The sequence below is a fragment of the Pocillopora verrucosa genome, chromosome 5, assembly GCF_036669915.1.
Source record: "Pocillopora verrucosa isolate sample1 chromosome 5, ASM3666991v2, whole genome shotgun sequence".
In the NCBI taxonomy this organism is placed as follows: domain Eukaryota; kingdom Metazoa; phylum Cnidaria; class Anthozoa; order Scleractinia; family Pocilloporidae; genus Pocillopora; species Pocillopora verrucosa.
In genome coordinates, this window is record NC_089316.1 from 1,480,787 (window position 1) to 1,500,027 (window position 19,241).

The following is a 19,241-nucleotide window of genomic DNA, read 5'->3' on the forward strand; positions in this document are numbered from 1 at the left end:
AGTCTGCTCTATGAATGGCTTACACGACAGACCAACTGAAACTTTCAAAATGGCGACAGTAGCGGAAGCCCTTTCGTATCTACGAACTTTAACCTCGAATTCACCCAACACTCCACCAGCAGAAAAGAAGAAAGACTTTGACGAGCTTCTTGTTTTTAATATGCAGCGTTTAAGGGAAAATCTCTGCGAGAAAGGGGCATTTCCAGAGATAGAGCGCCGATTACAAATTCAAACAATTGCGCACGTGAGAGAACTGGAAAAATCTGATCACACATTCGATGGAAATAAAGATGCTGTTGAGAAACTTCATGCAGATAAAGAGAGTCGAGAAAAGGAATTCAAAGATTTTATTCGGTGGATTTTCGTGGAAGCATGTTTAGAACTTGTAAAACTGTTGAAAGAAGCTTTGATCGGCGTTGCAATCGATGGGCAAGCTAGCGGCAAGGAAGATAATCAGAATAGTGGAAAACGGGATAATGAGGTACCACAGTTACCCCCAGATACTCTCGGCGTTACTGATCAAAAGACAGTATTGACAGCTATTCAATTTGTGGTCATATTGGGAATTTGTCCAAATCTGTTATCTGGTGTGGGTGTGCCTGTTGAGAAGCGATCTGGATTTGCCTCATTACTGAACATTCGTTGTAGCATCAATAATGAAAGGCGCTTGTTTGAATGTATTAATACACTTGTTGACTGCATAGAACAGCCCTCATTGGGTGCATTGATTTTGTCAAGACATTTAGGAGATGTATTGGCTGGACTTTTGCAGCTCTGTTATGCGCCAGTTGCCGCTACTCCAATAACAATAAAGGCTCAACTGCTTCTACAGAGAGAAAAGTGATATCTCTGATTCTAATACTTCTAAAATTGTACATGGTGAATCTTGTGAGGATCCCAATTCAACTACTGAAAATCCCCATAGCACAATAAAAACTGAATCAAGCGCTGAACCTTCAGTGAAAAGCACCTCTTCTAATAAACTAGATCCAGGTGCTCTCTATGCACTAGAAAAAAATCCCCCAAACAGGAAAAAAAAAATGATGAACAGTTATTCATTACCTCGTCTGAAAGGGAAAAATGTAGTCAGGATCTTCAAAGAATTCTAGATCGTGTTTACCAGCCGATGGTTGTCAGAGATCTCCTGATGCTCCAGGGGGGATTGTCAAATGGTAGGAAACAACCTGGGGAAGTTAGTTCCAGGGAATCATCTGGTCATCAAAGAGTGAATCATGGAGGAACACCGGGGCAGACTCCAAGGTGGATGAGAAATATTTGTGGCCAACTTCTTTCTGAAAGGCTCATGAAGCAAAATGGCGTGAAAGCTGTGTTGCATGCCCTTCTTGAAAGATCAGCAGGTACAGCAGCCTCTTATGATGCCAATTGAGCTGGCACAGCTCCTTACATCCCACCTCACCACTCTGTCCTTTGAAAAACTCATTATGATCTGCTTGAAGATCTAATCAGAAAAGTGCAAATAGCCTTTATTTACAGAAATTCATTACTGTTGAATTTTCTCTTTTCCTTTCTCTACTAATTATTATACAATTATAGTTTTATACTTAATTCAGAATGTAGTCAAGTTACTTGGCATATCTTGTGGTATTTCAGGGGGGGCTGGCTCTCCTGACTGGAAGAAATGTGATGTCATTGCCCAAATAATAGCAAACTGTCCTAGTCAGGCAGAATCTGTGGAAGAGTACTATAAGTTAGTTTCTCCACAGGTGAGTGGGGTGTAAAATCCACTTTCGCAAGCATACTTTCAGCATTACTTTCAGGTTGAATAATAGACAAACTTGGTTAACCTTTTTATATACCCAGACTGATCAAGGATAAAAATCTCCTTATATGTTAAAATGGAAAGATATAAGGAAAGGTTGCAAAATTAGGGGACCCACCAGTGGGGAAACAATAGATTGTTCGCAATGTGTTTGGCTACACTGTAGCAACATGTTGCAAGATGTGATATGGTGTTGAATCAAGTTTGAAAATGGTCAATTTTTTTGCAACATTTTTGGTTGTTGCAAAATGTTGCATTCATTTTGCTAGCTCTTTCGTAAAATCTCACAACATGATCCAACGATGTTGGATGTTGTGTAAGTTTGGTCAGGCCTTAAGTGACATGATGTTTAGGGGGTATTTCAAGGTTTAAAATTTACAAGTGTGGGATTTTATCGTTGCATATTTGTTTTGTTGTTGTTTTTATTAGGGGGTGCATGGGAGATATGGGAAGAGATAGGACCAGAGGTGGGATTTTTTTGAGCGGTGAAACCTGGATGATTTATTTAATGGAAAAAATATCAAATTCGGCTTTTTATCTCTTATATCTCCTAGAATAAGGTTTTGATTACAATCCCCTAGATTGATTTTTTATAGAATTGACCATGTGAATCTTTGACTGTGTTACCTTTGGAACAGATAATCCAGTTGTTACATGGGCAGAGTGCTGGTGTTGGAAGGCTTTATATAAGGACAGCATCAAGTGTTATAATGGAGATGTTAATTCAGTATCCAGAGCTTGCTCAGAGATATGTCATCTCTCCTATCATTAGACCTTTGGCCCAAACCACTGAGAGGCAAGGTAGTTGTGAAATTTGTTCCTATGCAACTGAAGGGATTTCCACTGTTATGGTGGGGTGGCTCTGATTGAATAAGGAGCTCAACTGTGTGTTCTTTTGCTCGGACAAAGGGCTAATGCCTGAAAGATCAGCTTTGAAACTCTTTGCAATGGCCAATTTATGTTATCAACTCAGTTTAAAATACTAATTTACCCTGTTATACTCTCCCATGTAGAGTATACCCCCTTTATTTATGTGTGTTCTCATGGTCAGTTATGTTCTGCTTTTGCCACTTTGGGTTGCACCTTGTGCCATGCACTGTGAATTTTTCACAACTTATCAGGATCTGTTGTCCCCACTTTTGACTGCATCTTGGGCTTTACAGACCTCCTTCTCAGGCATTGTTAGAGAAGTCATCACCCTCCATCATTTCTCTTTTCAAGGTGTATAGCAAGCTAATGGTTAGCATGCTGGAAATTCTTTTCTGGAGTGAAAGGTCTGGGGGAATGCCTTGCTCAGGTCCTTTAGTGGGTTCTTGAGTATCTCTAAGCTATTACAAAGAGACAAAACTAATACTGAAACTGGAAAAGTGCTTTTCTCTAACCAGGGGTAAAACTGGGTGCTGCTGAACTTCCAGGAAAGCTGATACTAAGGCAGTGTGCTGGGGGTAGAGGGGAGGGGAAGGGAATGGGGAACAGTGACAAATTAGCATGTTTAACCAGGGAAGTAGCAATATTCCATTATAGGAATCAGTAATTTAAGATGGAGTGTGACAAAAATGGGGTAGAAAGTTCATAACTGGTAACCCTCTCCTCTTATATAAAGGAATGAAGCAACAATATATTTAAAAGGGTAAAGTTGGCCTAGAGACTAGTGGCTCAGAATTGTAAAACTAACAAATTCTTAATAATCATTTTTAGGAGGGAGAGCAGGAACTACTGTTGTTGATGAAAAAAAGTGGAGCAATGCGTTGAAGACATTCACAAGGTACATTGAGGTGTCTTTTTGACAGTTTTTGTCTGATTTATCCAGTTTGATACAATTTGTACATTAAAAGTAACAAACAGCTTTTCTAATAAAGCCATATGTTGTAAGGCAAAGTTGAACTTTAGACAACTGATGGCTTCTGATGTCTGCTGAAGAATGCTAAATTTGATTTCTTGCATTGATTTGGGGGAGAGGCAATTATGAAAATTTTAAGTGAATGGAGTGTGTCACTGAGATTTTCAAACTCTGACTGTCACTGACTGGCATATTGACCTCATAGAGCCACATCTGGAATAGCGGACTGAATAATATGAAATAAATGTAGAAAAAAAATGCTAGAACCTCAGACACAGACCAATTTTGGGTCTGGAATCAAGGAGGAATCAAGACCTAAAAAAACATACCCAGCTTTACAACAGTTGCCTGTTCAGAACGAATGAGGTAGTGTGCCATTAAGGCAAAAGGAAGAATTGTTACAGTACTGAAAAGTTGCTGTTGAGAAGTTACAGCTCTGCTGTGAGGTCAGGACTTACATGTTTCTAATCAATAATTTTCTTTTGTAGGTATTTGTTTCTGGGTCACCCAAAAGTGCCATAAAAGTTTTGTTGCCAATTGTTCATCCAGTATTTGAGCTCTTCTGTTTCACTAGAAAGGGAGTGTCTCATTTAAGGTGAGCATTTGTGTTGGCTGAAAATGGTGGCAATTTGTAGAAATCATGGCCTTAGGAAGTAAGAACTGTAATATTTCACAAGTGACTTTAGGAAACAATAGTGGATCTCTATCATTATGTTACATTGCTCACATTAGGTTATTATGCTGGTATTGTGACACGATTGATTTCATTATTGTTTTGTTAATTTTTAGGTCTGCTCTCCAAGAAATTCTTGTTCATGTACTAAAGCAAGCTGAGCCATGTCAAGTACTCCACTTCTTTATACCCTGGCTTTCAAGATGAATCCTTCAGATAATTTGTCATTATCAAAATCTTCTGCACACAGCAATGGAGCCAAAAAGATGAAAAAGAAGTAATTTTCATTCCTCTTATGGATGAGAATTTTGTGTTTGCATATGGAGATGAAGGTGGAGCTTTAATCAGATATCAAAGTGCTGATGAGCAGTTGCAATGCAGAGAGTATCTTGAGAGATTTACAAGGAAATGACTTGAGTGGCAGTGAAGTCCAAGCCCAATGCATTGTGGAACTTCTGAGGGGTCTAAATAAGGATGCTGTTGCTGGAGACTTCTTTATTTACTTGACGCAGGAGTTAACAAAAATCATATCAGACTTCTCGGAAGAGATTGAGTACAAAGGTAAAGTATCTATTGTGTCACTTATTTTTGGGATCTATGTTTTCATGCATTTTTTTTAAATTTTTTTATTGAGTCTGTGTAATCACTTTTAATAATTTAAGTCGCAATCAAAGTTCTTGAATAGAAACATTTTATTTTTACTTACAGTTAACTGTTTTTTTTTTTTTTCTTTGTTCAGATGTACAACATAATCTTTTGATCCTTCATCTTGTTGCGCTTATGTGCGAAAAGCTTGGACCTTCCATTCTGACAGACACTCCCCAGATGTTGGCCTTCATAGAGTCAACACTGATACGCGCCTGTGCCATCATCCATGCAGATGAGCAGAAACTGGGACTGGCATTTGTCACTGAGACTCTAACCATGGCCCTTGGATGTTGTCGGCAGTGCTGAGTGGAGAAGGAGGAGGACTGGAGGTGAGGTGTAGAATTTGATATTTGATCTGGTTTATACTCAAACGGGCAATTTTCAAGCGGCTGTTTCAGATAATAGAGCAAGTGATAGTCATGCATTGAATTTATTTCAGATGAAAAAGGAACATCGTCCCCTTGTTCAAAATCTTTTGCCCTTACTTGAAACACTTGCTGAGCAACACTCTTCGGTAGAGGTTCGAGATATGGCGAGTGATCTGCGCATTGCCATAGCGACACACGGAGCTGTGTGGAGCCACAAAATGGAGGCTGCAACGATGAATTTTGGGAAGCAAACCGATGCTGTTAGGATAAATTCTGAATCTACAGCCGTCAAAGGTATGTGCCACACGTGGTCCGAAATTGATTCAACTTCTTAGCTTTTTTCAATCTGGGACATTCATTAAAGCAGCAAACGTATTGTACTTAATGTGGCACGATTCCTGCAGAAAGCTGTGGAAGGCCGAAGCATTTTGTCACTCTCGAAAAAGTGAATGAGGGATTGAGGTTTCACGAGTGAGAGAAGAGCACTTCACTAGCGCCTTACATGGATCAAGGGACAGGCTGGACTTTTTATTACTATGAATCATCACTTTCTCCATAGACAGGGAGGAAGCACCCACCTCCAAGAGCCAACTCTCCCCCCCCTCCCCTCCGTTAGTGGGCCATGCCCTCAATGGTATACTTGTTCTTTTTTTCATTGCGTGTGTTTTTCATCTCATTTCCTTTAGAAAACGCAAACACTGAAGAAAAAGACAAATTCGACGAAGCCTTCTCTCAGGTCTGTGATCCTTTGATTCCCGTCCGCGGTCATGGTCTGTTGCAATTAGCTTCCCTCCTACGCCAAAGGAACACCAAAGCTGTTCAGGCCACAGACACGTTACTGAAGATCTTCTTGGAACAATTATCTCACGACGACTCTTACATTTACCTGGCTGCCATTCAGGGGCTTGTCTCTTTGGCTGATGTTAAGGCAGATACGGTCATGCCACAACTCGCTCGCGAGTTTGTTGCTTGTAGGAAAGACGCTGGGATTACCGCTGGCTCTACAAAGGAGGCGAATGACAAGGGGTACTATAAACCAGGTGACATAACTAAGTTGTGTTTGATATCTCGATTATCACATGTTAGAGCATGAACTTGTTGTTCTTAAAGAATTTTTGATACCACATTGGCGCGCGTGCCAGTCAACGAGAGAGTGAGCAAAGTTGTATGAAACTTTCCTGGGCATTTATTTTATAGGGAGTCGGGGGTGTCCTTGAAAGTGGTATCATCACGTCAAATACTAATGGTTTCTGAGGTTGGGATTTGATTGCCTTTTACACGTTTCCTATCACATAGCACATACACACACTCTCCACAAATCACGGGTCGCGCATAATGCCTTAACATGTATTTCTCTAATACTAACCGTAACGCTTCCGAACTTGACGAATATTTATCAGTCCCGAACCATTATATGGCTTACCTCACCAAAAAGTTCACCGTGCCTTAGTTGGTAGAGCAACTGGCCGCGAAATCGAGAAGTCTGGGTTTGATTCCTCTTGGAAAATCAAATTAACCCTTTAACTCCCTGATCAAATTTGTCATTCTCCTTACTGCCAACCATACAATTCTTATAATGTTAGTTCAGAGAATGTAGTATTGGATCAACTAATTATCCCCAAATTGATATTTTTCTTTATTCTCCTCACTCGTCTTGATGATATTGTATTGACATTGTAAGGAGAAATTCTTTCTTAGTCACTCATGGGAGTTAGGGGGTTAACAGCTCGCGACTGATGTTCAAAATTCGTTTTTGTATGTTTATTTATTTGCTTTTCAGTTTCATGTGGAGCAAACCGATCTACCAGGTCTCCTGAATTAAGAATGAAAATCGGAGAAGCATTGGTAAAAGCCACAAGAATCTGCGGTGAACTGGTGCCCAAATATTCCCAGCATCTATTGCCAGCCTTGTTGACAGGTGTCAAAGACCCTGAGCCCTTGGTGCGGGCCAGCAGTCTGTCTAATCTTGGTGAAGTGTGTCAGTTGTTGAGGTTTCTCTCTGGGTCCTGTCGTGAACGAGGTTGGTGCGATGAGAATCTGAAATATCATGATTGAGTGTGTTAGATTCCCCGGAACGGTGGCTGGAAAAGTATCTTACTTCATCGTGCATTAAAGCTCTCTTCAAAAGGCGCTCCAAAAGCCACATACCCAACGCTCCTTAGCGATTTAAATAGTTTGTAGCAAAAAAAAAAATGATAAAAAGCACAAGAAACGTAGATGTGTGATAGATAAGATAAAAGATGATTAGGGAAAATCGAAAAATTAAATTCACACGTTTCTCTTTATTTTTCTTTAGATTTTCAGTTGTGTATCTGCTGTACTAAAGACAGACAAGTCGGCCGAAGTCAGACGCGCCACAGTCTTTGTCCTAACTTTACTACTTAGAGGACTGGGGAAGAGTATTATGGAGGTAGGGAGAGTAACTAATGTGGTTAAGTGAAATAATAAAGAAATAAAAAGAATCCGACAAATGCTAATGTGTCACAGCTTGCCCAGCAGTCCATTCCGGTTCCTTTCAGCTTTTCAGGAAGTCGCGCGAGGGCTCACAACGAAAGCGAAGAGAAGGGGCAGAGGACTAACACAAGGGGGCATACGCTGAGACATTAGAAACGAAAGACTCGCGGATGTTTAGAGTTTTTTTTTTCCTTTGTCTCTTTAGACGGGTCTGTTGTGTGTACCTTTTAGTTGACATTGGTAAAACAGTAGCGTTCCAGGTGGTTGTTGGATTTCAAAGAGCAGCGGAAGTCTTGCATTTTACTTCACTATGCCATTCACTTCAGAAAAACGTCAGTGCATAAGATCCCCACTGTTTGATCAGATGTGTGTGGCTCACAAAGAAACTGGCAGAGAGCATATATTTTGAATTTATTCCTCTCTTTTATTTTTTTTGTTTTACGTCATTTTTAGGTTCTAAGCTCGACTCTGAGGGAAATCTACCAATTGTTGAAGGTAGTGGAGTCAACAGATCCCGATGACATGACTCGACTTCATGCGCAAACTGCTCTTGATGAACTGAATAACATAACGAGAGAATATTTGTTTCCTGAACCTTCCTTTACAAAACGTATTCAAGTGTTACCTTGATACAATCAAGCTACAAAGTCATTTTAAAGTCAACAAAAATTATTTTATTTACGAAACACATCGATAGATATAAAGATAATGAGATGCTTTATCTTGAGAAAAAAATGTGTCTGTCGTAACCCGTACAAAAGATGACCACGGTGGTAATGCGCAGACCGGTGGATGGACCTTGGGTAGAAGAGCCGAGAGTGATAATGAGTGGGGGTTCTCATGTTGTGTTCTTGAGCAAGACATAACTCTAACAAATCCTCTCGTCAACGTGGTTACCAGAGAGCCGTCTGCCCTCAGTTTTCTTCATTTCCTGGTTGTAAGTGGCGAAGATGTGTCGGCTTAAAAATTTGGCAATATTTAATAAAATTTTCTTAAATTTTCGTAATTCGCATCGGCAGCCATTGAGGAATATTTTAACTCCCTCTTGTACCTTGAGTCAGGTGGGGAAGGTACACGAGCCTATGCTGCCTCACTTCATTTCGATTTGCGTAACATGAAGCGACTAGGAGTTATGCTCTCCCCCTGGATGCTCTTACTGCGCAAGTTACTTTCCCCCCCCTCTCTCTCAGCAATTGGTTAACCAGTACCCCCCTGACAATGAACCAGTACCCATTTTAACTCTTGGGTGGAGAGAGGTACTCTGATTATTTTTTTTTTTTTTTTGCTCTTGAACAGCTCCCAATACTCCCCCCGCCTCCCCCTCCCTATCATTTTTAACAGGTTTTCCTGAATCTTCACTGGTTCATATATATATCCTTGGGCGCAGAGAGCCAGAGCTGATTAAGGCCCGACCCCAGTCCACCTCCAATCTTCATCGCTGAAAGTTCACATCTGCCCTTGGTGGATCAATTGTACCAACTCCTTTTAAAATGAACAACAACAAAAAATAAAGAAGAAGGACAAGACTTAAAGTTTTAATCTCTTCCTGGGCTCAAGAACAGGTTTTGCCTCCCCTTTTTTAACAAGATGATCAAAAAGCTGACATAGAGAATGACTTACTGTGCCAGGAGCTTAAGCCGGGCTCCTGGCTGTGCTTAAGAATCCAACGGGGAGATTTGCAAACTCGATTATGTTCAGTTGATGATGGTGTCAGTTCATTGTTATTATTGTCTCATCTTTTAATATCTTCATTCAGTCTTAGCTCGTGTAATCATCCTCTTAGCGAGACCAAACAAACCGCGATACGTCATAGAAGTAAAGTAAACGATGTCTTGAGCAATGCTTACATCCAATTTAATTTTTAAGGTTCAGTGGGGTTGACGCTATATAAATTATCATTTCACTGGGAAGTGAACAAATTTGTCAATCATTTAGAGGAAATCTCAAAGGATAAGGGTCTCCATATGCCAACCACAAGACAGTTTTATTTCCCTTGTTTACCAGACATAACAAACTCCCCGTTGGATTCTTAAGCACAGCCAGGAGCCCGGCTTAAGCTCCTGGCACAGTAAGTCATTCTCTATGTCAGCTTTTTGATCATCTTGTTAAAAAAGGGAGGCAAAACCTGTTCTTGAGCCCAGGAAGAGATTAAAACTTTAAGTCTTGTCCTTCTTTATTTTTTGTTGTTGTTCATTTAAAAGGAGTTGGTACAATTGATCCACCAAGGGCAGATGTGAACTTTCAGCGATGAAGATTGGAGGTGGACTGGGGTCGGGCCTTAATCAGCTCTGGCTCTCTGCGCCCAAGGATATATATATGAACCAGTGAAGATTCAGGAAAACCTGTTAAAATGATAGGGAGGGGGAGGCGGGGGGAGTATTGGGAGCTGTTCAAGAGCAAAAAAAAAAAAAAATAATCAGAGTACCTCTCTCCACCCAAGAGTTAAAATGGGTACTGGTTCATTGTCAGGGGGGGTACTGGTTAACCAATTGCTGAGAGAGAGGGTGGGGGAAAGTAACTTGCGCAGTAAGAGCATCCAGGGGGAGAGCATAACTCCTAGTCGCTTCATGTTACGCAAATCGAAATGAAGTGAGGCAGCATAGGCTCGTGTACCTTCCCCACCTGACTCAAGGTACAAGAGGGAGTTAAAATATTCCTCAATGGCTGCCGATGCGAATTACGAAAATTTAAGAAAATTTATTAAATATTGCCAAATTTTTAAGCCGACACATCTTCGCCACTTACAACCAGGAAATGAAGAAAACTGAGGGCAGACGGCTCTCTGGTAACCACGTTGACGAGAGGATTTGTTAGAGTTATGTCTTGCTCAAGAACACAACATGAGAACCCCCACTCATTATCACTCTCGGCTCTTCTACCCAAGGTCCATCCACCGGTCTGCGCATTACCACCGTGGTCATCTTTTGTACGGGTTACGACAGACACAATTTTTTTTCTCAAGATAAAGCATCTCATTATCTTTATATCTATCGATGTGTTTCGTAAATAAAATATTTTTGTTGACTTTAAAATGACTTTGTAGCTTGATTGTATCAAGGTAACACTTGAATACGTTTTGTAAAGGAAGGTTCAGGAAAACAAATATTCTCTCGTTATGTTATTCAGTTCATCAAGAGCAGTTTGCGCATGAAGTCGAGTCATGTCATCGGGATCTGTTGACTCCACTACCTTCAACAATTGGTAGATTTCCCTCAGAGTCGAGCTTAGAACCTAAAAATGACGTAAAACAAAAAAAAATAAAAGAGAGGAATAAATTCAAAAATATATTGCTCTCTGCCAGTTTCTTTGTGAGCCACACATCTTGATCAAACAGTGGGGATCTTATGCACTGACGTTTTTCTGAAGTGAATGGCATAGTGAAGTAAAATGCAAGACTTCCGCTGCTCTTTGAAATCCAACAACCACCTGGAACGCTACTGTTTTACCAATGTCAACTAAAAGGTACACACAACAGACCCGTCTAAAGAGACAAAGGAAAAAAAAAAACTCTAAACATCCGCGAGTCTTTCGTTTCTAATGTCTCAGCGTATGCCCCCTTGTGTTAGTCCTCTGCCCCTTCTCTTCGCTTTCGTTGTGAGCCCTCGCGCGACTTCCTGAAAAGCTGAAAGGAACCGGAATGGACTGCTGGGCAAGCTGTGACACATTAGCATTTGTCGGATTCTTTTTATTTCTTTATTATTTCACTTAACCACATTAGTTACTCTCCCTACCTCCATAATACTCTTCCCCAGTCCTCTAAGTAGTAAAGTTAGGACAAAGACTGTGGCGCGTCTGACTTCGGCCGACTTGTCTGTCTTTAGTACAGCAGATACACAACTGAAAATCTAAAGAAAAATAAAGAGAAACGTGTGAATTTAATTTTTCGATTTTCCCTAATCATCTTTTATCTTATCTATCACACATCTACGTTTCTTGTGCTTTTTATCATTTTTTTTTTTTGCTACAAACTATTTAAATCGCTAAGGAGCGTTGGGTATGTGGCTTTTGGAGCGCCTTTTGAAGAGAGCTTTAATGCACGATGAAGTAAGATACTTTTCCAGCCACCGTTCCGGGGAATCTAACACACTCAATCATGATATTTCAGATTCTCATCGCACCAACCTCGTTCACGACAGGACCCAGAGAGAACCTCAACAACTGACACACTTCACCAAGATTAGACAGACTGCTGGCCCGCACCAAGGGCTCAGGGTCTTTGACACCTGTCAACAAGGCTGGCAATAGATGCTGGGAATATTTGGGCACCAGTTCACCGCAGATTCTTGTGGCTTTTACCAATGCTTCTCCGATTTTCATTCTTAATTCAGGAGACCTGGTAGATCGGTTTGCTCCACATGAAACTGAAAAGCAAATAAATAAACATACAAAAACGAATTTTGAACATCAGTCGCGAGCTGTTAACCCCCTTAACTCCCATGAGTGACTAAGAAAGAATTTCTCCTTACAATGTCAATACAATATCATCAAGACGAGTGAGGAGAATAAAGAAAAATATCAATTTGGGGATAATTAGTTGATCCAATACTACATTCTCTGAACTAACATTATAAGAATTGTATGGTTGGCAGTAAGGAGAATGACAAATTTGATCAGGGAGTTAAAGGGTTAATTTGATTTTCCAAGAGGAATCAAACCCAGACTTCTCGATTTCGCGGCCAGTTGCTCTACCAACTAAGGCACGGTGAACTTTTTGGTGAGGTAAGCCATATAATGGTTCGGGACTGATAAATATTCGTCAAGTTCGGAAGCGTTACGGTTAGTATTAGAGAAATACATGTTAAGGCATTATGCGCGACCCGTGATTTGTGGAGAGTGTGTGTATGTGCTATGTGATAGGAAACGTGTAAAAGGCAATCAAATCCCAACCACTCAGAAACCATTAGTATTTGACGTGATGATACCACTTTCAAGGACACCCCCGACTCCCTATAAAATAAATGCCCAGGAAAGTTTCATACAACTTTGCTCACTCTCTCGTTGACTGGCACGCGCGCCAATGTGGTATCAAAAATTCTTTAAGAACAACAAGTTCATGCTCTAACATGTGATAATCGAGATATCAAACACAACTTAGTTATGTCACCTGGTTTATAGTACCCCTTGTCATTCGCCTCCTTTGTAGAGCCAGCGGTAATCCCAGCGTCTTTCCTACAAGCAACAAACTCGCGAGCGAGTTGTGGCATGACCGTATCTGCCTTAACATCAGCCAAAGAGACAAGCCCCTGAATGGCAGCCAGGTAAATGTAAGAGTCGTCGTGAGATAATTGTTCCAAGAAGATCTTCAGTAACGTGTCTGTGGCCTGAACAGCTTTGGTGTTCCTTTGGCGTAGGAGGGAAGCTAATTGCAACAGACCATGACCGCGGACGGGAATCAAAGGATCACAGACCTGAGAGAAGGCTTCGTCGAATTTGTCTTTTTCTTCAGTGTTTGCGTTTTCTAAAGGAAATGAGATGAAAAACACACGCAATGAAAAAAAGAACAAGTATACCATTGAGGGCATGGCCCACTAACGGAGGGGAGGGGGGGGAGAGTTGGCTCTTGGAGGTGGGTGCTTCCTCCCTGTCTATGGAGAAAGTGATGATTCATAGTAATAAAAAGTCCAGCCTGTCCCTTGATCCATGTAAGGCGCTAGTGAAGTGCTCTTCTCTCACTCGTGAAACCTCAATCCCTCATTCACTTTTTCGAGAGTGACAAAATGCTTCGGCCTTCCACAGCTTTCTGCAGGAATCGTGCCACATTAAGTACAATACGTTTGCTGCTTTAATGAATGTCCCAGATTGAAAAAAGCTAAGAAGTTGAATCAATTTCGGACCACGTGTGGCACATACCTTTGACGGCTGTAGATTCAGAATTTATCCTAACAGCATCGGTTTGCTTCCCAAAATTCATCGTTGCAGCCTCCATTTTGTGGCTCCACACAGCTCCGTGTGTCGCTATGGCAATGCGCAGATCACTCGCCATATCTCGAACCTCTACCGAAGAGTGTTGCTCAGCAAGTGTTTCAAGTAAGGGCAAAAGATTTTGAACAAGGGGACGATGTTCCTTTTTCATCTGAAATAAATTCAATGCATGACTATCACTTGCTCTATTATCTGAAACAGCCGCTTGAAAATTGCCCGTTTGAGTATAAACCGATCAAATATCAAATTCTACACCTCACCTCCAGTCCTCCTCCTTCTCCACTCAGCACTGCCGACAACATTCCAAGGGCCATGGTTAGAGTCTCAGTGACAAATGCCAGTCCCAGTCCCTGCTCATCTGCATGGATGATGGCACAGGCGCGTATCAGTGTTGACTCTATGAAGGCCAACATCTGGGGAGTGTCTGTCAGAATGGAAGGTCCAAGCTTTTCGCACATAAGCGCAACAAGATGAAGGATCAAAAGGTTATGTTGTACATCTGAACAAAGAAAAAAAACAGTTAACTGTAAGTAAAAATAAAATGTTTCATATTCAAGAACTTTGATTTGCGACTTAAATTATTAAAAGTGATTACGCAGACTCAATAAAAAATTTTAAAAAACTGCATGAAAACATAGACCCCAAAAATGAGTGGACACAATAGATACTTTACCTTTGTACTCAATCTCTTCCGAGAAGTCTGATATGATTTTTGTTAACTCCTGCGTCAAGTAAATAAAGAAGTCTCCAGCAATAGCATCCTTATTTAGACCCCTCAGAAGTTCCACAATGCATTGGGCTTGGACTTCACTGCCACTCAAGTCATTTCCTTGTAAATCTCTCAAGATACTCTCTGCATTGCACTGCTCATCAGCACTTTGATATCTGATTAAAGCTCCACCTTCATCTCCATATGCAAACACAAAATTCTCATCCATAAGAGGAATGACAATTACTTCTTTTTCATCTTTTTTGGCTCCATTGCTGTGTGCAGAAGATTTTGATAATGACAAATTATCTGAAGGATTCATCTTGAAAGCCAGGGTATAAAGAAGATGGAGTACTTGACATGGCTCAACTTGCTTTAGTACATGAACAAGAATTTCTTGGAGAGCAGACCTAAAAATTAACAAAACAATAATGAAATCAATCGTGTCACAATACCAGCATAATAACCTAATGTGAGCAATGTAACATAATGATAGAGATCCACTATTGTTTCCTAAAGTCACTTGTGAAATATTACAGTTCTTACTTCCTAAGGCCATGATTTCTACAAATTGCCACCATTTTCAGCCAACACAAATGCTCACCTTAAATGAGACACTCCCTTTCTAGTGAAACAGAAGAGCTCAAATACTGGATGAACAATTGGCAACAAAACTTTTATGGCACTTTTGGGTGACCCAGAAACAAATACCTACAAAAGAAAATTATTGATTAGAAACATGTAAGTCCTGACCTCACAGCAGAGCTGTAACTTCTCAACAGCCACTGTTAAGTAATGTGACCACTTTTTCCTTTTGCCCATATAGCACACTACCTCATTCGTTCTGAACAGGCAACTGTTTCTTTAGGTCTTGATTCCTCCTTGATTCCAGACCCAAAATTGGTCTATGTCTGTTTAATTCATAATATTCAGTCCACATATGCCAGATGTGGCTCTATGAGGTCAATATGCCACAGTCAGAGTTTGAAAATCTCAGTGACACACTCCATTCACTTAAAATTTTCATAATTGCCTCTCCCCCAAATCAATGCAAGAAATCAAATTTAGCATTCTTCAGCAGACACCAGAAGCCATCAGTTGTCTAAAGTTTAACTTTGCCTTAACAACATATGGCTTTATTGGAAAAGCTGTTTGTTACTTTTAATGCACTAAATTGTATCAAACTGGATAAATCAGACAAAAACTATCAAAAAGACACCTCAATGTACCTTGTGAATGTCTTCAACACATTGCTCCACTTTGTTTTCATCAACAACAGTAGTTCCTGCTCTCCCTCCTAAAAATGATTATTAAGAATTTGTTAGTTTTACAATTCTGAAAGCCACTAGTCTCTGGGCCAACTTTACCCTTTTAAATACTATTGTTGCTTCATTCCTTTCTATAAGAGGAGAGGGTTACCAGTTATGAACTTTCTACCCCATTTTTGTTACACTTCATCTTAAATTACTGGTTCCTATAATGGAACATTGCTACTTCCCTGGTTTAACATGCTAATTTGTCATTGTTCCTCATTCCCTTCCCCTCCCCTCTACCCCCCACACGCTGCCTAGAAGTTCAGCAGCACCCAGTTTTACCCCTGGTTAGAGAAAAGCACTTTTCCAGTTTCAGTGTTAGTTTTGTCTCTTTGTAATAGATACTCAAGAACCCAACTAAAGGACCTGAGCAAGGCATTCCCCCGACCTTTCATTCCAGAAAAGAATTTCCAGCATGCTAACCATTAGCTTGCTATACACCTTGAAAAGAGAAATGATGGAGGGTGATGACTTCTCTAACAATGCCTGAGAAGGAGGTCTGTAAAGCCCAAGATGCAGTCAAAAGTGGGGACAACAGATCCTGATAAGTTGTGAAAAATTCACAGTGCATGGCACAAGGTGCAACCCAAAGTGGCAAAAGCAGAACATAACTGACCATGAGAACACATATAAATAAAGGGGGTATACTCTACATGGGAGAGTATAACAGGGTAAATTAGTATTCTAAACTGAGTTGATAACATAAATTGGCCATTGCAAAGAGTTTCAAAGCTGATCTTTCAGGCATTAGCCCTTTGTCCGAACAAAGAACACACAGTTGAGCTCCTTATTCAATCAGAGCCACCCCGCCATAACAGTGGAAATCCCTTCAGTTGCATAGGAACAAATTTCACAACTACCTTGCCTCTCAGTGGTTTGGGCCAAAGGTCTAATGATAGGAGAGATGACATATCTCTGAGCAAGCTCTGGATACTGAATTAACATCTCCATTATAACACTTGATGCTGTCCTTATATAAAGCCTTCCAACACCAGCACTCTGCCCATGTAACAACTGGATTATCTGTTCCAAAGGTAACACAGTCAAAGATTCACATGGTCAATTCTATAAAAAATAAATCTAGGATTGTAATCAAAACCTTATTCTGGAGATATAAGAGATAAAAAGCCGACAATTTGATATTTTTTCCATTAAATAAATCATCCAGGTTTCACCGCTCAAAAAAATCCCACCTCTGGTCCTATCTCTTCCCATATCTCCCATGCACCCCCTAATAAAAACAACAACAAAACAAATATGCAACAATAAAATCCCACACTTGTAAATTTTAAACCTTGAAATACCCCCTAAACATCATGTCACTTAAGGCCTGACCAAACTTACACAACATCTTGCAACATCGTTGGATCATGTTGTGAGATTTTACGAAAGAGCTAGCAAAATGAATGCAACATTTTGCAACAACCAAAAATGTTGCAAAAAAGATTTGACCATTTTCAAACTTGATTCAACACCATATCACATCTTGCAACATGTTGCTACAGTGTAGCCAAACACATTGCGAACAATCTATTGTTTCCTCACTGGTGGGTCCCCTAATTTTGCAACCTTTCCTTATATCTTTCAATTTTAACATATAAGGAGATTTTTATCCTTGATCAGTCTGGATATATAAAAAGGTTAACCAAGTTTGTCTATTATTCAACCTGAAAGTAATGCTGAAAGTATGCTTGCGGAAAGTAGATTATTAACACCCCACTCACCTGTGGAGAAACTAACTTATAATACTCTTCCACAGATTCTGCCTGACTAGGACAGTTTGCTATTAATTTGGAAATGACATCACATTTCTTCCAGTCAGGAGAGCCAGCCCCACCTGAAATACCACAAGATATGCCAAGTAACTTGACTACATTCTGAATTAAATATAAACTATAATTGTATAATAATTAGTAGAGAAATGAAAAGAGGAAATTCAACAGTAATGAATTTCTGTAACTAAAGGCTATTTGCACTTTTCTGATTAGATCTTCAAGCAGATCATAATGAGTTTTTCAAAGGACAGAGTGGTGAGGTGGGATGTAAGGAGCTGTGCCAGCTCAATTGGCATCATAAGAGGCTGCTGTACCTGCTGATCTTTCAAGAAGGGCATGCAACACAGCTTTCACTCCATTTTGCTTCATGAGCCTTTCAGAAAGAAGTTGGCCACAAATATTTCTCATCCACCTTGGAGTCTGCCCCGGTGTTCCTCCATGATTCACTCTTTGATGACCAGATGTTTCCCTGGAACTAACTTTCCCAGGTTGTTTCCTACCATTTGACAATCCCCCCTGGAGCATCAGGAGATCTCTGACAACCATCGGCTGGTAAACACGATCTAGAATTCTTTGAAGATCCTGACTACATTTTTCCCTTTCAGACGAGGAAATGAATAACTGTTCATCATTTTTTTCTTTCCTGTTTGGGGGATTTTTTTCTAGTGCATAGAGAGCACCTGGATCTAGTTTATTAGAAGAGGTGCTTCTCACTGAAGGTTCAGCGCTTGATTCAGTTTTTATTGTGCTATGGGGATTTTCAGTAGTTGAATTGGGATCCTCACAAGATTCACCATGTACAATTTTAGAAGTATTAGAATCAGAGATATCACTTTTCCTCTCTGTAGAAGCAGTTGAGCCTTTCTTGTTATTGGAGTCAGCGGCAACTGGCGCATAACAGAGCTGCAAAAGTCCAGCCAATACATCTCCTAAATGTCTTGACAAAATCAATGCACCCAATGAGGGCTGTTCTATGCAGTCAACAAGTGTATTAATACATTCAAACAAGCGCCTTTCATTATTGATGCTACAACGAATGTTCAGTAATGAGGCAAATCCAGATCGCTTCTCAACAGGCACACCCACACCAGATAACAGATTTGGACAAATTCCCAATATGACCACAAATTGAATAGCTGTCAATACTGTCTTTTGATCAGTAACGCCGAGAGTATCTGGGGGTAACTGTGGTACTTCATTATCCCGTTTTCTACTATTCTGATTATCTTTCTTGCTGCTAGCTTGCCCATCGATTGCAACGCCGATCAAAGCTTCTTTCAACAGTTTTACAAGTTCTAAACATGCTTCCACGAAAATCCACCGAATACAAGCTTTGAATTCCTTTTCTTGACTCTCTTTATCTGCATGAAGTTTCTCAACAGCATCTTTATTTCCATCGAATGTGTGATCAGATTTTTCCAGTTCTCTCACGTGCGCAATTGTTTGAATTTGTAATCGGCGCTCTATCTCTGGAAATGCCCCTTTCTCGCAGAGATTTTCCCTTAAACGCTGCATATTAAAAACAAGAAGCTCGTCAAAGTCTTTCTTCTTTTCTGCTGGTGGAGTGTTGGGTGAATTCGAGGTTAAAGTTCGTAGATACGAAAGGGCTTCCGCTACTGTCGCCATTTTGAAAGTTTCAGTTGGTCTGTCGTGTAAGCCCATTCATAGAATAGTGGCAGACTTGTCACGCAACACTATCGTTAGCTAAAGCGTTGCGTTACAAGCTTTAAACAGCTATTCTAGAAATTGATTGACAGCG

At 40.4% G+C, this 19,241-nt stretch overlaps 2 protein-coding genes across 2 annotated transcripts; one reads left to right on the forward strand and one right to left on the reverse strand.

The window, feature by feature from the left end:
* Positions 1-49: 49 nt before the first annotated feature.
* Positions 50-8,731, forward strand: LOC136281317 (transport and Golgi organization protein 6 homolog). The gene is given in 20 exon segments (XM_066167776.1): positions 50-791; positions 794-832; positions 835-1,032; positions 1,035-1,358; positions 1,612-1,724; positions 2,419-2,625; positions 3,522-3,545; positions 4,109-4,215; positions 4,410-4,468; positions 4,471-4,551; positions 4,554-4,666; positions 4,668-4,854; positions 5,033-5,227; positions 5,230-5,270; positions 5,381-5,603; positions 5,996-6,349; positions 7,090-7,301; positions 7,303-7,329; positions 7,606-7,719; positions 8,217-8,731. Coding segments are annotated over 20 exon segments (3,537 nt in total). The 3' UTR covers positions 8,394-8,731.
* Positions 8,732-10,787: 2,056 nt separating this feature from the next.
* LOC131783320 (transport and Golgi organization protein 6 homolog) lies at positions 10,788-19,108 on the reverse strand. Its single transcript, XM_066167775.1, has 12 exons — positions 17,797-19,108; positions 17,432-17,544; positions 16,568-16,730; positions 15,624-15,691; positions 14,999-15,105; positions 14,359-14,804; positions 13,946-14,184; positions 13,614-13,836; positions 12,868-13,221; positions 11,886-12,124; positions 11,495-11,608; positions 10,788-10,994 (listed from the first exon to the last, which is right to left on the reverse strand). Exons 1-12 carry the CDS (start codon positions 19,106-19,108, stop codon positions 10,854-10,856), a joined length of 3,519 nt encoding a protein of 1,172 aa, XP_066023872.1. The 3' UTR covers positions 10,788-10,853.
* Positions 19,109-19,241: the final 133 nt, after the last annotated feature.

Coding starts and splice junctions, on each gene's coding strand:
- LOC131783320 (XM_066167775.1), bottom strand. CDS start 19,108: ATGGCGACAGTAGCGGAAGCCCTTTCGTATCTACGAACTTTAACCTCG. Junction 15,692..16,567: donor CCAAACCACTGAGAGGCAAG/GTAGTTGTGAAA, acceptor AATCATTTTTAG/GAGGGAGAGCAGGAACTACT. Junction 14,185..14,358: donor GGAAGAGATTGAGTACAAAG/GTAAAGTATCTA, acceptor TTCTTTGTTCAG/ATGTACAACATAACCTTTTG.